Source organism: Lycium ferocissimum, chromosome 9, assembly GCF_029784015.1.
Source record: "Lycium ferocissimum isolate CSIRO_LF1 chromosome 9, AGI_CSIRO_Lferr_CH_V1, whole genome shotgun sequence".
NCBI lineage: Eukaryota > Viridiplantae > Streptophyta > Magnoliopsida > Solanales > Solanaceae > Lycium > Lycium ferocissimum.
In genome coordinates this window covers 26,719,866-26,734,892 of record NC_081350.1, presented here as the reverse complement: position 1 = coordinate 26,734,892, position 15,027 = coordinate 26,719,866, and the positions used below count along the sequence as shown (strand labels likewise).

The window sequence follows — 15,027 nt, the reverse complement described above, 5'->3', positions numbered from 1 at the left end:
AAACACATGTCATAAATTCATTAATTTAGTATAAAAATCAAAACCAATAAGTTTTTACCCTATTATGTTTGTCGGTCCAAACTTGAGACAAAAATTGTCTAGAGTATGCTTGCTTCCTAGTTCCCAATTGTTTGAAGTAGGCTTGAGGGCAAGCCCAACTTCAAACGAAAATATCTGAAGTTTGCTTGCGCATGCAAGGCAAAAATTATAACTTCTAACACGAAGTTTTGCAGCTTCAATCATGTATATAGAAAATTGATTTTGACGTAGCTAAACTTATAAAAATTAAGTGCGACTATACCTTAAATACAAGGACAACAACATACCTAATGTAATCCCACAAAGTAAGGTTTGGAGAGAATAGAATGTAGTAGACCTTACACCTGCCTCGTGGATGTAGATAGGTTACTTCCGAAAGACCTCAGCTGACTATACCTTAGATAGGGGCCCCAAAATTGGGCTAATGTGCACAGTCCCATTAGAATACTGGCTACAACCAGGGCCAAGGAAAGTTATCCAGAAAAGTATAGGATTGATTCTGTAATTTCAAAAATATACAACGACCATATATTAAAAAAATACAAAATGAACCCCCTTATTTTCCGTTCCCAAAATTTTGAACTCCAAAGAGTTCAAATCCAACATCAGAAAAATCGAAAAGATTTGATACTAAAAACGTTACTGTCGGTTCTTCTCCTCACATCTCGAATAATTCCTCAACGTCTTCTGTCCGTTTGCTTCACTTCAAATATTTCATTTTTTTTTTTGTGTCTTCTTCAAAATATTATACATTTATGTAAGTCTTCTTATGTTCAGTTTCTTTTCTTAGAAATACTAACAAAATTGTTTAATCCCTTTTTAGCTTTGTGGGTCTTCAGAAATTGACACTGTTTTTGAGTTGTTTCAGTAATTTGACATTTTCTTGAACCCTTTTTTTCACCCTTTTGAAAATGGGTTCAAATTTCTTTGATGGCAGGTAAATTTAGGTACTATATTTATGTGAGTTTGTCTGTTATGTTACAGTGTTGTTGTTGTTGGTATATACTTAGGTGTTTGTTTGTTTCCAATTTAATGCCTTTTAGCTTTGTGGGAATTGAGACTAATTTTAAGTTGTTTAAGTAAACTGCATTTTCTTGATTAGTTTCTTGAATTTGTATGAGCTGATTCTTTTGACCCTTTTGATCTTGGGACGCTATAAGAATGAAAATGGGTTCAAAATTCAGTGTTTGCTTCCAATTTTTTTTTTCTTTTTTCAGAAATACTAGCAAAATTGATCAAATCCCTTTAGCTTTGTGGGTCTTCAGAAATTGAGACTAGTTTTGAGTTGTTTAAGTAAAAAATGCAACTTGATTGCTTTTTTTCTGAATTTCACATTTTCTTGAATTTGTATGAGCTGATTCATTGACCCTTTTGATCTGGAGACACTATATATGTATGAAAATGGATTCAAATTTCTTTGATGACAGGTTAGGTGCTATATTGGCTAAGTATTACGTCGCTGTTACGTAGATTTTTTTTTTTTTCCAGAAATACTAGCAAAATTGTTCAATGCCTTTTAGCTTTGCGGGTCTTCAGAAATTGGGACTAGTTTTGAGTTGTTTAAGTATTAAATGCAACTTGATTGTTTTTTTCTGAATTTCACATTTTCTTGAATTTGTATGAGCTGATTCATTTGAATTTGAGCTGATTCATTGACCCTTTTGATCGTGGGAGACTATATGTATGAAAATGGGTTCAAATTTCTTTGCTGACAGGTGAGTTTAGGTGCTATACTGGCTAAGTAAAATGTCGCTGTTAAGTAGATTTTTCTACAGGAGGCCCCCAGATGGGTTGCTGGAACTTGATGATAGAGTATATGGTAAGGGAACTAGCTTTTGACTTGATAATGTGCTTTATATTTTATAGTTTTGTTGAACATTGGAAGTGGATTGTATTTTTCTCAAGTTTTTTTTTTTTTTTTTTTTCTTGTGTTGAATATCTGCAGTTTTTGATTCTTGTTTTTCGACTGAAGTACTGCCTGAGGGAATTTACCAGCTTTACTTGCACGAGATCATAAATGAACTGCACGAAGAATTTCCGGATTCCTCCTTTCTTGCTTTCAATTTCAGAGAAGGCGAGAAAAGGAGCCAGTTCGCGGAGATTTTATGCGAGTATGATGTAACTGTAATGGATTACCCGAGGCAGTATGAAGGCTGTCCTGTACTGCCATTGTCTTTGATACATCATTTTCTATGTATCTGTGAGAGTTGGCTTTCCCTTCGAAATAATAACAATGTAATTTTGTTACACTGTGAGAGAGGTGGTTGGCCCCTTCTAGCCTTCATTTTGGCCAGTTTCTTGATTTTCAGAAAGTTACAAAGTGGAGAGAGAAAAACTCTCGAGATGGTTTATCGTGAGGCACCTAAAGGTTTATCACAATTATTGTCACCTTTGAACCCATTCCCTTCTCAGCTTCGTTACCTGCAATATATATCAAGAAGAAATATATCCCCTGAGTGGCCTCCTCCCGAGCAAGCTCTTTCTTTGGATTGCCTCATTCTTCGTGCCATTCCAAGATTCGACAATCAAAAAGGGTGTAGGCCAATTGTGCGTATTTTTGGCAGGAACCTTCTCAGCAAGGATGGATTGTCAACTCATATGTTGTACTCCACGCCGAAGAAAGGTAGAAGCCATCGACATTATCGCCAGGTGAAAAATTGCTATCACTGCATCATGTTTCTTGTCTTCTTCAGTTCTTCTGTGTGACAACATGATTGTTATCGTTTTGCAGAAGGACAGTGATGTCATCAAGATTGATATTCAGTGTTTGGTGCAAGGAGATGTAGTTTTGGAGTGTGTCCATTTAGACCTGGATCCTGAAAGGGAAGTCATGATGTTCCGTATAATGTTTAACACAGCTTTTATACGGTCCAACATTTTGATGTTGAACTGCGATAACCTGGATATTCTGTGGGATTCAAAGGCACGCTTTCCGAAAGGCTTTCGAGCTGAGGTGAATACTTTCTCACGAACTGGCTGATTAGTGTTGGTTAAGTGGATCACCTATGCTCTTCATATTTCTCCTCTAATTTTATACTTCCTGCTTTGCAGGTTTTATTTGGTGATGTTGAGAGCATATCTCCTCTAAAAGCTCCCACTGCAGCTCTAAATGGTGAGGAGACTGGTGGACTTCCTATTGAAGCTTTTTCAAAGGTACAAGAACTTTTTAGTGGCGCTGATTGGGTTGATACTGGCGATGATGCTGCATTGTGGTTGTTTAAGCAACTATCGGTGCTGAATGATATGAAAGATTTGTCAATTTTGCAAAGTAGGATGAGCGGGTATTCATCCCCATTTGATTCTGAAGAAGAAAATAATGCATCGAGTATTGCTGACAGTTTGGACTTTCTGGACTCAGAGAAAGCTAGTAGTCTTACTTATGCTAATACAACAGATGTCAATTTTTTAGATGAACAGGATTCGGCTTCTGATGGAACTTCTGACCCCAAGATTTCTGAGGGTCAAATGAAGCTTCCTATGTCAGATATTGGTCCTGTTCAGTCTCTTTCTGAGAATGACAGTCGATTGGATGCCGCCATTGCTCCTGAACATTCAAAGGGAGTTCGAGTTTGCGATACAAGACCTTCCTCTTCTTCTCCGTTACCTTCGCCACCCTCGTCACCTGCCTCTGTGATTTCTAGTGTAAAATTCCCTCAATCATCAGCACCATATCCTCCTCCTCCACCACCACCTCTGCTTCCAGCATTTGCAAGTTCTAATAGATCACCTACACCTCCACCGCCGCCGCCACCACCACCACCACCTTCAATTGGTAGTAACAGAGGACATTCACCGCCAAGACAACCTACTTCTTCAACTTCTCCCGATAGCTTTTCTAGAGGACCTCCGCCACCTCCACCACCTCCACCACTTCCTAATAAAAGCTTTTTATCCACTTCTGCTCCTCCAAATCCACCTCCCGTCCCTACATTTTCTACTTCTAGAAGTGCTCTGCCTCCACCTCCACCTCCCCCTCCCCCTCCTCCTCCTCCTCGTGGGCCATCTAACTGTAACTTATCAGCTCCTCCGCCACCTCCTCCTCCCCCTCCTTTTATCTCTTCCAAGTGTCCCCCTTCACCTCCTCCACCACCGCCTCCCCCTCCACCTTCCGTGTCATCTAAGTATTCGCCCTTGCCTTGTGTAACTCCCCCGCCTCCCCCACCTCCCCCACCTCCCCCTTCTGCCTCTTCCAGAGGCCCTCCACCTCAGCACCTCCTCCACCTCCACCTCCATCCTCTAAATCAAATAGGACAACTCCGTTGGCACCTCCACCGCCACCACCTCCACCACCTCCACCACCAAGCAATTCTAAAGGGCCACCTGCACCTCCTCCACCTCCTTTGGGAGTTCCTAGGCAAGGTCCCACTCCACCTGCACCTCCACCAGCACCAAAGGCTCCTAATGCTCCACCACCTCCTAGGCGGGGTTTGACACCAGGTCCACCTCCACTGCCAGGTGGAAAGGGCCTTAATGCGCCACCACCACCTCCATCTGCTGGACGTGTAAGAGCCTCTGTAGGCTCAACTGCTCTAGGGAAAGGGCGAGGTGCAGGAGGTACTTCAATTCCTCCTAAAAAAGCTTCATTGAAGCCCTTACATTGGTCGAAAGTTACACGGGCTATGCAAGGGAGTTTATGGGCTGATACGCAAAATAAGGAAAATGCTTCCAGGTATGCAAAATTTGTTTTGGGGGATGAAAAACTACAATGAGAACTTTCTGTGTCATTAATATCCAGAGCTAAAATGTTTGCTATTGCTGTGTCCTGTTAAACCCCTTCACTGGTCATCATAAGCACTTCCATTCTCATGGTTCTCGACTTCTCTTGCTTAATAATGCATAGATACTAATTTCTGAGCACTTTGAGTTTAACCTAGCTTGTGTTTAGCTACTGCAATTTTGTTCGTTATACGTCTGTTATGGGTAGTTCTGATAAGATTTCATAATTGTATATGACAGCGCACCTGAAATTGATATTAAAGAGCTTGAAAATTTGTTTTCGGTGGCTTCAGCTACTGATGGAACTGGCAAAGGTGGAGGTCGGCGTGGTTCCAAAATCAACAAACCAGAAAAAGTGCAATTGGCAAGTTATATATGCCGTATCTTGTTTAATCGTTATTTTGCTGATAATTTGCTGTTAAATAATTTTATTTATTTTTCCTTGAAATTTCTCAGAAAGACACATCATAGACATATAAGATGAAAACACCCATTTACTTTGTTTATCTTGCGCGCTACCTTCTCTTTTATTGAAGTAAATAATTCATTTGTCTTAGTTCCCTTCCTCTGCTACTCACTCTCACTTTAGAGTGCTTTTGTGTTAACAACACTTTTTGGCTCTTCGCAACGTGTATAGACATTTTGCTCTTTTAGGCTCAAATCAAACCTTGAACTCCTTCATCTACAGAATTGGGTACATAATGGAGGACTCTATAGGCTAGCTCACTCACTTTCTTCCACTTAGTCATTCTTCCCTGAACGGGACAAGGAAACCGAATCTTTTCTTGTTAGCTAATACTTCTGCTGACACTCCTTATTTTCCCTCTTTGCGAAATATCACAGTGGTTCTTAGCAATGATTGAGGCACTTGACTAATTGGTAATTGCGTGTAGAAGTTACATTTCTACATGGCACTGGAATTCTTAGACTTATGTCAAAATCACCTGTCGTCAATTGCCATGCAAATATGCTATCTCTCCGTGCCCAAATAAAATACTTGACATTGTGCATTGCCGATCATTTGGAATTGCATGAGCATACGGGGATAATGTTTAATTTGCACATTTTTAAGGTCAAAGAACATATGCTTCAATAGTCTTCCATGAGTAGTACAGGTAAGATGATTGTTTTGATGATTTAAACTCAGAGGGGTTTACAAGTAAACACACACCTTGGAGGCACCACATAAATTTTTTGAAATGAGAAATGGACTAAATTGCTGCTAGTTCCAAGTGACCAAGATGTTCTTGACCAGAGTACTTTGTAGGACTGTACTCTGGCTAACTAACAGTTCTGTAACTCAATATCAGTAGCAAATCTCATCCAGAAAGAGAGTATTGGACCGCCCCGTGACCTTCACTTTCAACGCACCTAGTATTGGAAGAAATCCAAAAGTTCCTTTACTTCTTGTTTCCTTGAGCAGGTGCGTTACCTCCACTTTGGACTTCCCAAAACACGTAACTTCCACCCAGCCAGCTAATAGCTGAGATATTTTGACAAGTCAAATCTGTTGATGATTCTATGTATATAATATCTTTTCTTTAGCGAAAAAGGGATAGTAAGTGAAATTACTGGCGGAGTTATGCTCAAGTCCTCCGTTAGAGGCCAAATTGAAAGGTTAGGGATGCTTCATGGACTCATTCTCCAGATAGGCATTATCAAGCAAGTTTTTCATGTAGTAAAGTGAGTGTTGTAGGATGAGTGGGTATCTGTTTCCTTCATTAGTTAAATAAAGGAGTTAATGTAGTATAGGTTTTAAAGAGTGCTTTTAGTGGTAAGTTGTAACTTACAAGGTGGAAGAAAAGAAGTGGACAGTAAGGCTTAAATGGGTTTAACATCGGTGAAGTTTCGAAACAAGCATGCCCGTATAGAGAAGAGCTTGTGGTTGCTCAACCCGGATGTGGATGATTAAATGAACTTTGGGTGGAAAAGTTCTACTTTCTCCGTCCCATAGGTAACACCATTTCTGTTCCATGAAAGTTAAGTTAGTTATCTTTGACTGGAGGGATCTCCTAGGGGGAAGGTCCTTCATCTCCAACCATGAGTTTGGGGGTTTCATTAACCAAGGGATAAAGGGGAAAGACCACTCTTGGGCCTCCTAGGTAGAGGGTTTGGAGGATGTGGTCAACCATATCAAAAAAATAAAAACAGCTGCCTTTGAAAATTTCTTAAAAGTTTGTTTAATACTTTGAAATGTAAATTCTTGTAACAGAGTAATTTTATTAGGTTCTGATCCATGTCTAGATGAATTAGAATGAAAGATAATGCATGTCTACAAATCCATTGACCGTGAATGAATTGCAGTTGGCTTCTTAATTTATCATCTGTTAGTGCTAACTTGGAAGGGATAGAACATTTCTATAGAAAGAAGCTCTTACTATTTAAAGCTTTCACTATATACTATGAGATCACTATGGAATAGTTGGTGAACAGTCTAGTGGTGTTGACTTCTTTTTCTTCCTGAGGTATTCGGATTCCATTTTACAGAACTCCCATTATTTGTAGTGAAAACTGGAAGTGTGAAAAGATCGGGGATTATTTCTAACATATGCTTTTGTCAGATTGATCTGCGCAGGGCATACAATTGCGAAATTATGCTTACAAAAATCAAGATTCCACTGCCTGATATGCTTGTGAGTTCTTTTTATGTCTTCTTGTTTCTACTATCAGCTTCAATACTTTTATCTATTGCATTGGTTTATGTGTCCTAGCATGTAGGTGGGTCTTTACTCTTTTGACAATGTCTTTTTATTGTTTATCAGATAAAACAATTAGATTAAGTAACCTTTCCTTGGGCTTTAGGACAATCAGAAACTTTTGAAATCGAGCTGCTTATAATTTTAAAAGTGATTCAACCCAATGTTTTAATAAGCGGGGGCGCGAGGCATTTTACTCAGCACGGGACGAGGCGTCGGCCCCGAAACACGGGGCGTAAGTCCCATGGATCTACGGGGCATAAGTCTTATGTATTTTCGATTTTATCATTTTATTACTAAGAAAATAAGAAAAAGTAAAATTCAATAAAAATCTGCAATTATGTTCAAATAAATCACCAATAATATAGAAAAAATTATTATAATTATTATTTGAGAAGGGTATCAACACAAAAAATGATATTAGCCACGAGAAAATCTTTAAAATGGAATCATCATCTATCTCCACATCTACTAGTCCTGCCCACCTTCAACTAATATTTGCACTGATTTTTTTTTTATATATATATTTCAAAGAATGAGAAGGGTAAAAGTGTAAGAGCAATGACAAAAAACAGATAAAGTTGCCTCAGGAACATATTGCTATGGAATCTCTATCCTATCAATTTCAGGCATAACCATCTGAAAAAACTATATATGGCAGTGCTATTTTTTATGAGAGTTGCATTCCTTATTTGTATATTTTAGGAAAAATTACTACAACATGAAAACATGATAGCATAAAGAATAAATATCATCACACCAATAATAAAAAACATAATCTGTAGCAAAACTACTTTTAAAACAATAAAAATCAAATTTAACGCCCGGGGCTTACGCTTTTGCTCGCGGGGTTTACCCCTCAAATTCTATGGTGTACACTCTATGGATCTACGCCCCAGAGCGTTTTTGGTGTGCCCAACCCCGGGATTCGCCCTGGGACTCGCCCCGAAAACGCCTTTGAAGACACTGATTCAAACTGAACAACCTAAAAATAATAATGACTCACTATGCTTTTATCAATTGTAATAAAGTAACAAATAAACATATAAAAGTATATGTTGTAAGCCTTTATTTTCCAGAAGATTACAATTTATTATTTTTGCTCCCTTTTTCCCCCCTTTCTACATTTGTTAAAAGCCTAAAACTATAGAAGTATCTGACAAATCAAATAGGTACGCAAAATTATTGAACATTTTTCATGAGTTTGACTAAAAGACGATTCTCAACCAAAAAAGAAAAAGGGCGTGACATGTATTCAACTCTACATACGATAATCTTTTTGATATCGTATGTATTGAACTCTAAATTGAAAGTGAAATCATTTCTGCTTAATAAAAGAATAATATATGGATTAACTATCTGTATTTCTTTCTCAATAAAAGAAAGAAGAAGACATTTTTATTCCTTTATATTTTTGACAATTTTATAGAGTTGAAAAGATCAGTAATTTCACCTGACTTGAAGAGATCAAAATTAAATGTTAAACTTAATGGATATTTTTCTGCTGAACATCAAAGAATCTCTATAGATATTGTATAAAATATTCTAACATTTGCTTTTGTGGTCAAAATCGTGTTTTCATAATGCACGGTAATCTATGTTGCCCGGACTCTTAAAAATGCTGACGTGTGTGTGTCAGATCCTTCAAAAGGTAGTGCATTTTTGGAGGACCCAACATGGGTACGACAATATTTTTGGAGAGTCCGAGCAACATAGAAGGTAATAATATTCCGATTCATGCATGTGTTCAGTAAGTGAGGTGAACATTTCTTTAGGGATGCTCATGCATGGTTTCTTTGGAAGTTTTTTTTTTTTGTTTTTCTGTTTTTGAGTCTTAAGTACATTGAAATGAATGAAATATTTATCGTGGATTTCTTGTACTAATATTACAACAACAATTAGGCCTCAGTCGCAAACAAGTTGGGTCCACTCTGTGAACCCTCACGACCATTTTACTTAATTTGAACTCATCTCATGCCAATATTATGCAAATACAAATAGGATATCTTTTTACTGAGGGGAAATTTACCCTGGATTTCTAACAAATTATATTTTTATGCATGTCTGACAGAATGCTATTTTGGCTTTGGATTCGTCAGCTCTGGACATTGATCAGGTTGAAAATCTGATAAAATTTTGCCCAACAAAAGAAGAAATGGAGACACTGAGGGTATTATCCCTTTTCTCATCCTGACAGTGCTTGCCTATCGTGATAATATTTGTATAGTGTGTCTAGTCATGTATTTTGAGTTCATAAGTAATGATAGAAATATCTTCCTGAGGTTAGCTTCAATTTTCATTCAACTCTTCTCGTTTAGAGAAAATACTTCATGTTGAAGTTTTTTACCAATAGTATTTGGAACCAAGAGTCCAAACCTTCACCTTTTGCAATTATATCCAACGTTAGACTACTAGTTCGGTGAGTCATCGGTACAGCAGTAGCCTATGATTTTATTGATGTGCCTTTTGTTGTAATTAGGTGTGCAGATTGATGCCCATAATTCAATGACCCATTTGGCGTTTACATGCTTATACAGTATGTACTTGCATCGATGATGTTCAAGATTATGTGTGTGATTCAATATCTAATTACAGACACCTAGTTCTGATAACTCCCTTTTCTGGTGGGCGTGGATGTGTGCATGTATCAGTCTGTCGTGTATGTAGATCCATACTTGTTTCTGCTTGATTTACCCCTACCCTGTGATCTTAGTTGTGCTACTTTCTTGACAGCGTATACTTGCCATCTGATATTTAATTGTTAATTTTTTATTTCAAAATTTTTTCTTACTGGTTATTTTCTATTTCCCAGAACTATAATGGGGACAAGGGAATGCTTGGAAAGTGTGAGCAGGTCTTCTCCAATTTGACCATATATGTGGGAACTACAAATATCTCTATCCTCTAAGTTATGAGTAACTAACTGGATTAATACCTGTTTCAGTTTTTCCTGGAGCTGATGAAGGTCCCACGAGTTGAGTCCAAGTTACGAGTGTTTTCATTTACTATCACTTTTTCTAATCAGGTATTTGCTCTTGTACTTGTTAGCGAACTAATGTCTATGCATTCTGCCATTCATTTTTCTGTTGACTATAATATGTGGAATTGTTCAGGTGAAGGACTTGAGAACTAACCTGAGTACAATTAATGATGCTACTACAGAGGTACTTTTCATACCTTATGAAGTTTGATTTGGAACATTCTGATTTTAACTAGATTCTAACTGCATTTCTTGGTCGAGTAGGTGAAAGAATCTGCCAAATTACGTCAGATAATGCAGACCATTCTAACATTGGGAAATGCACTGAATCAGGGTACAGCACGAGGTACAAATTTCTAAAATCTAACTCTTTATACGAGAACAATCAGTCGTTGGGTGGAGGCGCTGTGAATAATATCTTTGTTTTTGAAATAACATTGCAGGATCTGCTGTAGGGTTCAAGTTGGACAGTCTTCTTAAGCTTTCTGACACTCGTGCTAAAAACAACAAAATGACCTTGATGCATTATCTGTGCAAGGTAGAACTACTGCATTATGATGCCTTTCTGTTTTTACCTTTATGTACTATATAGATCAATTGAAGTTGACTTAAGTTTAAGTTGAGTTGGATTAGTTTTGGCTCAATGATGATTGACAAGTAATTCAAGATTGGGTTGACAAATTGCCAAGTTTATTTGAGCTCTATGTCATAACCCACCAAAAACTGCGACAATTTAGCACATGCTACAAGGGCCATAAGGTAGCCATGGATGGGGCTAATTGAGAGTAGGCGAGCACTTCTAGTATACTGTTCTTTTGCTCAACTATCAATAAAATTATAATACTTTATCTGAAAAGTGTAGAGAACCTTTAGTACTAAATGAGCCACTTATTTGTTTGAAAAGACAAATTATTGGTTATTAGAATGAAATGGATCCAAATGAAATGTTGCGCTATGCATATGAGGATTCATATAGTTGACTTCAACTATCCTGTGGTTGAGTCATAATAATAGGACTGGTCATTGTTTTAACACGCCGAAAAAAATTAAGGATAAAGGGAACATCCCAATAAGAATTTGAAACAGTATCATACTGCTAGTTTAACAGCTCTTAGAAACAGAGGTTTAGAAACATGCATCAAAGCGCCAACTCTACATCATCTCTCCAAGTTACAACCACTTAACACTTTTCTTTTTGGTGTTTTTCAGATATTGATGACAGCTTAAATTTGTTGCTAATTTATTCATGTACAAATAATCAATTAGCAAACACAAGTATTTGAAGATTGATTAATACAAGCTACTCCTAATTCGCTTATCAAGGCTTCTCATGGCATTTGGAGAGAGATAGTGCATTTTCTTTGCTAGCCCTACTGAAAAAAGTGAGAAAATAAGAAAGAAGGAAAACAGATGCTGAAAATTCGCATAGGAAATTTGGGATTAACAGTTGCAATAGGGAATCAAACATAGGAAATTTGGGATTAACAGTTGCAATAGGGAATCAAGCATAGGAAATTTGGGATTAGCAGTTTTAATAGGGAATCAAGCATAGGAAATTTGGGATTAACAGTTTTAATAGGGAATCAAGCATAGGAAATTTGGGATGTAGGAATTTGGATTCTATGATGGAGAGCCAAGCTGGGATGGACCAGTCAATTAGCCAGCCTGGAGTTCTCTTGTGTCTCAATTCTTTTCGATATGTATGTTTCCAGTTTACACTGCGATTCCAAAGATGTAAATCTGTCTTGTTTTTGTCAGCTCCTTGCTGAGAAAATGCCAGAGTTGCTTGATTTCGACAAGGGTCTTCTTCACTTGGAAGCTGCTTCTAAGGTACCTTTGCTATATATATGTGGTCTTCACTTGGAGTACTATTAGTGATAGTGAACTGAAATGTTTGTTTATGTCATATTAATTGTTTAGATCCAACTGAAGTCTTTGGCTGAAGAAATGCAAGCAGTGAGCAAAGGTCTTGAGAAAGTAGAACAAGAACTTACTGCATCCGACAATGATGGTGCAATATCGTCAGGCTTTCAGAAGGTAAGAAAGAGAATGGCAACATGTAAATATTTCTACTTCCTCAATCCCCTAGCTGGTTGCATGTAATTCCAGGTTTATGTTTCTTTTTAGCTTTAAATTTTAACTGTTCAAGGCCATTTAACAATGTACCTTAACAATATTTTGTAGAAAGCCTATTCTAGTATTGCACATGATTCAGTCTATTCGACCAAAGTGATCCTAGGTTTTCTTATATGTTGAGAAGATCATAAAATGCAATGTCTAAATGTATTAACAAATTCTCGTGATTTTCTTATGACAAAAGTGAACGAATGGCATTGTGCGGATTCCTTTTTCCCCAGGTTTCCTTCATTATACAAGGATCCTTATTTACTATTAAAAGCTTTATTCTGGATATTCTGAGAAGACAAAGTAAGGAAGCAGTTATACCGCTGGTGTAAAAGAGTGATATGTGTCCAGAATTGATAGTTAAAAAACTTGATTGCAATGTCCTCTATTTGGTGTACACATAATTTTGTAAAACATCTGAAATATGTGGTTAGTTATTAATTACTTGTACATTCCTTCTCAGGTGTTGAAGAATTTCCTCAGTACTGCTGAGGCTGAAGTCAAGTCTCTCACTACTCTTTATATTGAAGTGGTGAGTTTTATTGCATTCATTTTGTCATAGTTGAAATCCCCGTGGAAGTTTTGTCAAGTTTGCTCATTATTTTGGTCCTGTAAATCTGCAGGGAAGGAGTGCAGACTCCCTATCCCTATATTTTGGCGAGGATCCAGCTCGATGCCCCTTTGAGCAAGGTTAGAAATACGCATGTTATACTTTTTCTTGCTGTCTCATCTATTAAGATATCTGGAAAAGAAAAAATTACATTCGTTTGACTGTTTAACTATTTCAGTAGGGGTTATCAGTGATACGACTTTTTAGTAGTTTTGTCTTTAATGTGAAGACTATGGGATGCACAGTTTATGGCTTTTGTAGCATTTGTTGAGTGCATATTGCCATCGGCTAGATTTCTCGAATCGCATTTGTCCTGGTGATCTTGTTTAGTTCACGTAATATAACCCTGAGTGTTATGTTTAACCGATGTGAAAATTGCTTCAAAAGGTTTCTCCTCGCCAACCGTTTCTTTAAATCTTATTTTGATGTTCGTGACAAATTTTGGCAGTCTTCATTTCTTTACTTTCTGAATACAGTGACACAGATTTTGGTGGTCTTCATGAAGATGTTTAAAAAATCACGTGATGAGAACGAACAGCAAGCTGATGCTGAGAGGAAGAAACTGGAGAAGGAAGCCTTGAAGGAACAAGCAGCTGCTAGTTCTTCCGGAAAGAAAGAAGTTGTCGATGCTGATAGAATAAAACTGAATTTTCGAAATCAGTTACATGCTGTGTGATCAGTTCAAATTAACCAAAGCTTATAGTACTCCATAAGCTGGCAGAATATATGAAAAAACAGTTCAAAATCGGGTTAAAAGATTTTCTTGATGATAGCAGCAGCCTTGGGAGGCTCTTCTCGAATGCCACTGTACTTCAGTGTACAATTTAAGTTTTATAGTTAGTTATATATGTACATAATTACCATAGTTTTATTGTCACCTTTTTTGCCATTTAGAATCGCGCACAGTTGCCATTGTTACTCCAATTTTGTATCCCCAAGTGGAAAAATACTGAGACCTTAAGATTCAAGAGGCTTTCCAAGTTGTGCATATTGAAGTTCCATCTTATACAAGAAAAATTCAAGAAAAACTTATCTGGAGTGGCAGATCTGTGTACTTATGTTATTTGTACTATAAACTAGTATTTAATAGCAGAGGAAGTTTTTACTATCTAAGCTCATGAAATTGAACTAATGCATACACAAGTAATCTTGAAGCTCAAAGGAGAAAAGTTGTCTGAAATGACCACTGAGAGAATCAAATTTGAGAAAATCATATAAATGTTTTTGCACCTATGCGGGGTGCAAATTGTTTGTTTAGACTCTACAATTTTAAACTTTCCCCATATTTTACGTAAAAAATACCCTTAAATATACTCCTTGGTTAGGGCTACCTTATCCAGGTGGCTTAAATACACTCCTCTTCCATTAAAGCTATATCTAAGGTGGATGTCTAATCCCGCGTGACACTGACATTTTAAGTCATCATTAGGCTATATGAACAAGTCGGGACCTCAGGGGTTCAATATCTCGCTCACTCCTTCAATTTGATGGGCTAATACACTGGGAAATTACACATAATGACCTTGAAAGTAGGTGGTCTGTTGAACTTTTGTCGATTAACAATTTAGGGATTTGTAATGTATGGATTATAATGCAGGGATTAGTAATATAGAGAAGGTAATGTAAGGATTAGTAACTTAAGGATTGTATAATGCGGGGATTATATAAGTATATACAATGTATAATTTAAATATTTATCTACTTCTTAAATAAAATAAAGATTTCTTACTATTATGAGAATTAATTTTATCATTTCAATGTTTTTAATTCGTATATTATTAATATTTGCATTCTTATTTCACATTCTATCACACATAACATATTACTCATAGGCTGCTAAGAAGATTCGAAGTTGCTTATTA

At 37.1% G+C, this 15,027-nt stretch overlaps 1 protein-coding gene across 1 annotated transcript; it reads left to right on the top strand.

The window, feature by feature from the left end:
* Positions 1 to 551: 551 nt before the first annotated feature.
* Positions 552 to 14,273, top strand: LOC132030053 (formin-like protein 14). The gene is given in 20 exon segments (XM_059419523.1): positions 552 to 986; positions 1,472 to 1,487; positions 1,780 to 1,858; positions 1,985 to 2,688; positions 2,771 to 2,992; positions 3,091 to 4,242; positions 4,245 to 4,708; positions 4,996 to 5,119; positions 7,317 to 7,388; positions 9,523 to 9,621; positions 10,264 to 10,305; positions 10,396 to 10,476; positions 10,565 to 10,615; positions 10,696 to 10,777; positions 10,875 to 10,969; positions 12,190 to 12,261; positions 12,352 to 12,468; positions 13,019 to 13,087; positions 13,179 to 13,245; positions 13,642 to 14,273. Coding segments are annotated over 18 exon segments (3,786 nt in total). The 5' UTR covers positions 552 to 986; positions 1,472 to 1,487; positions 1,780 to 1,785; the 3' UTR covers positions 13,842 to 14,273.
* Positions 14,274 to 15,027: the final 754 nt, after the last annotated feature.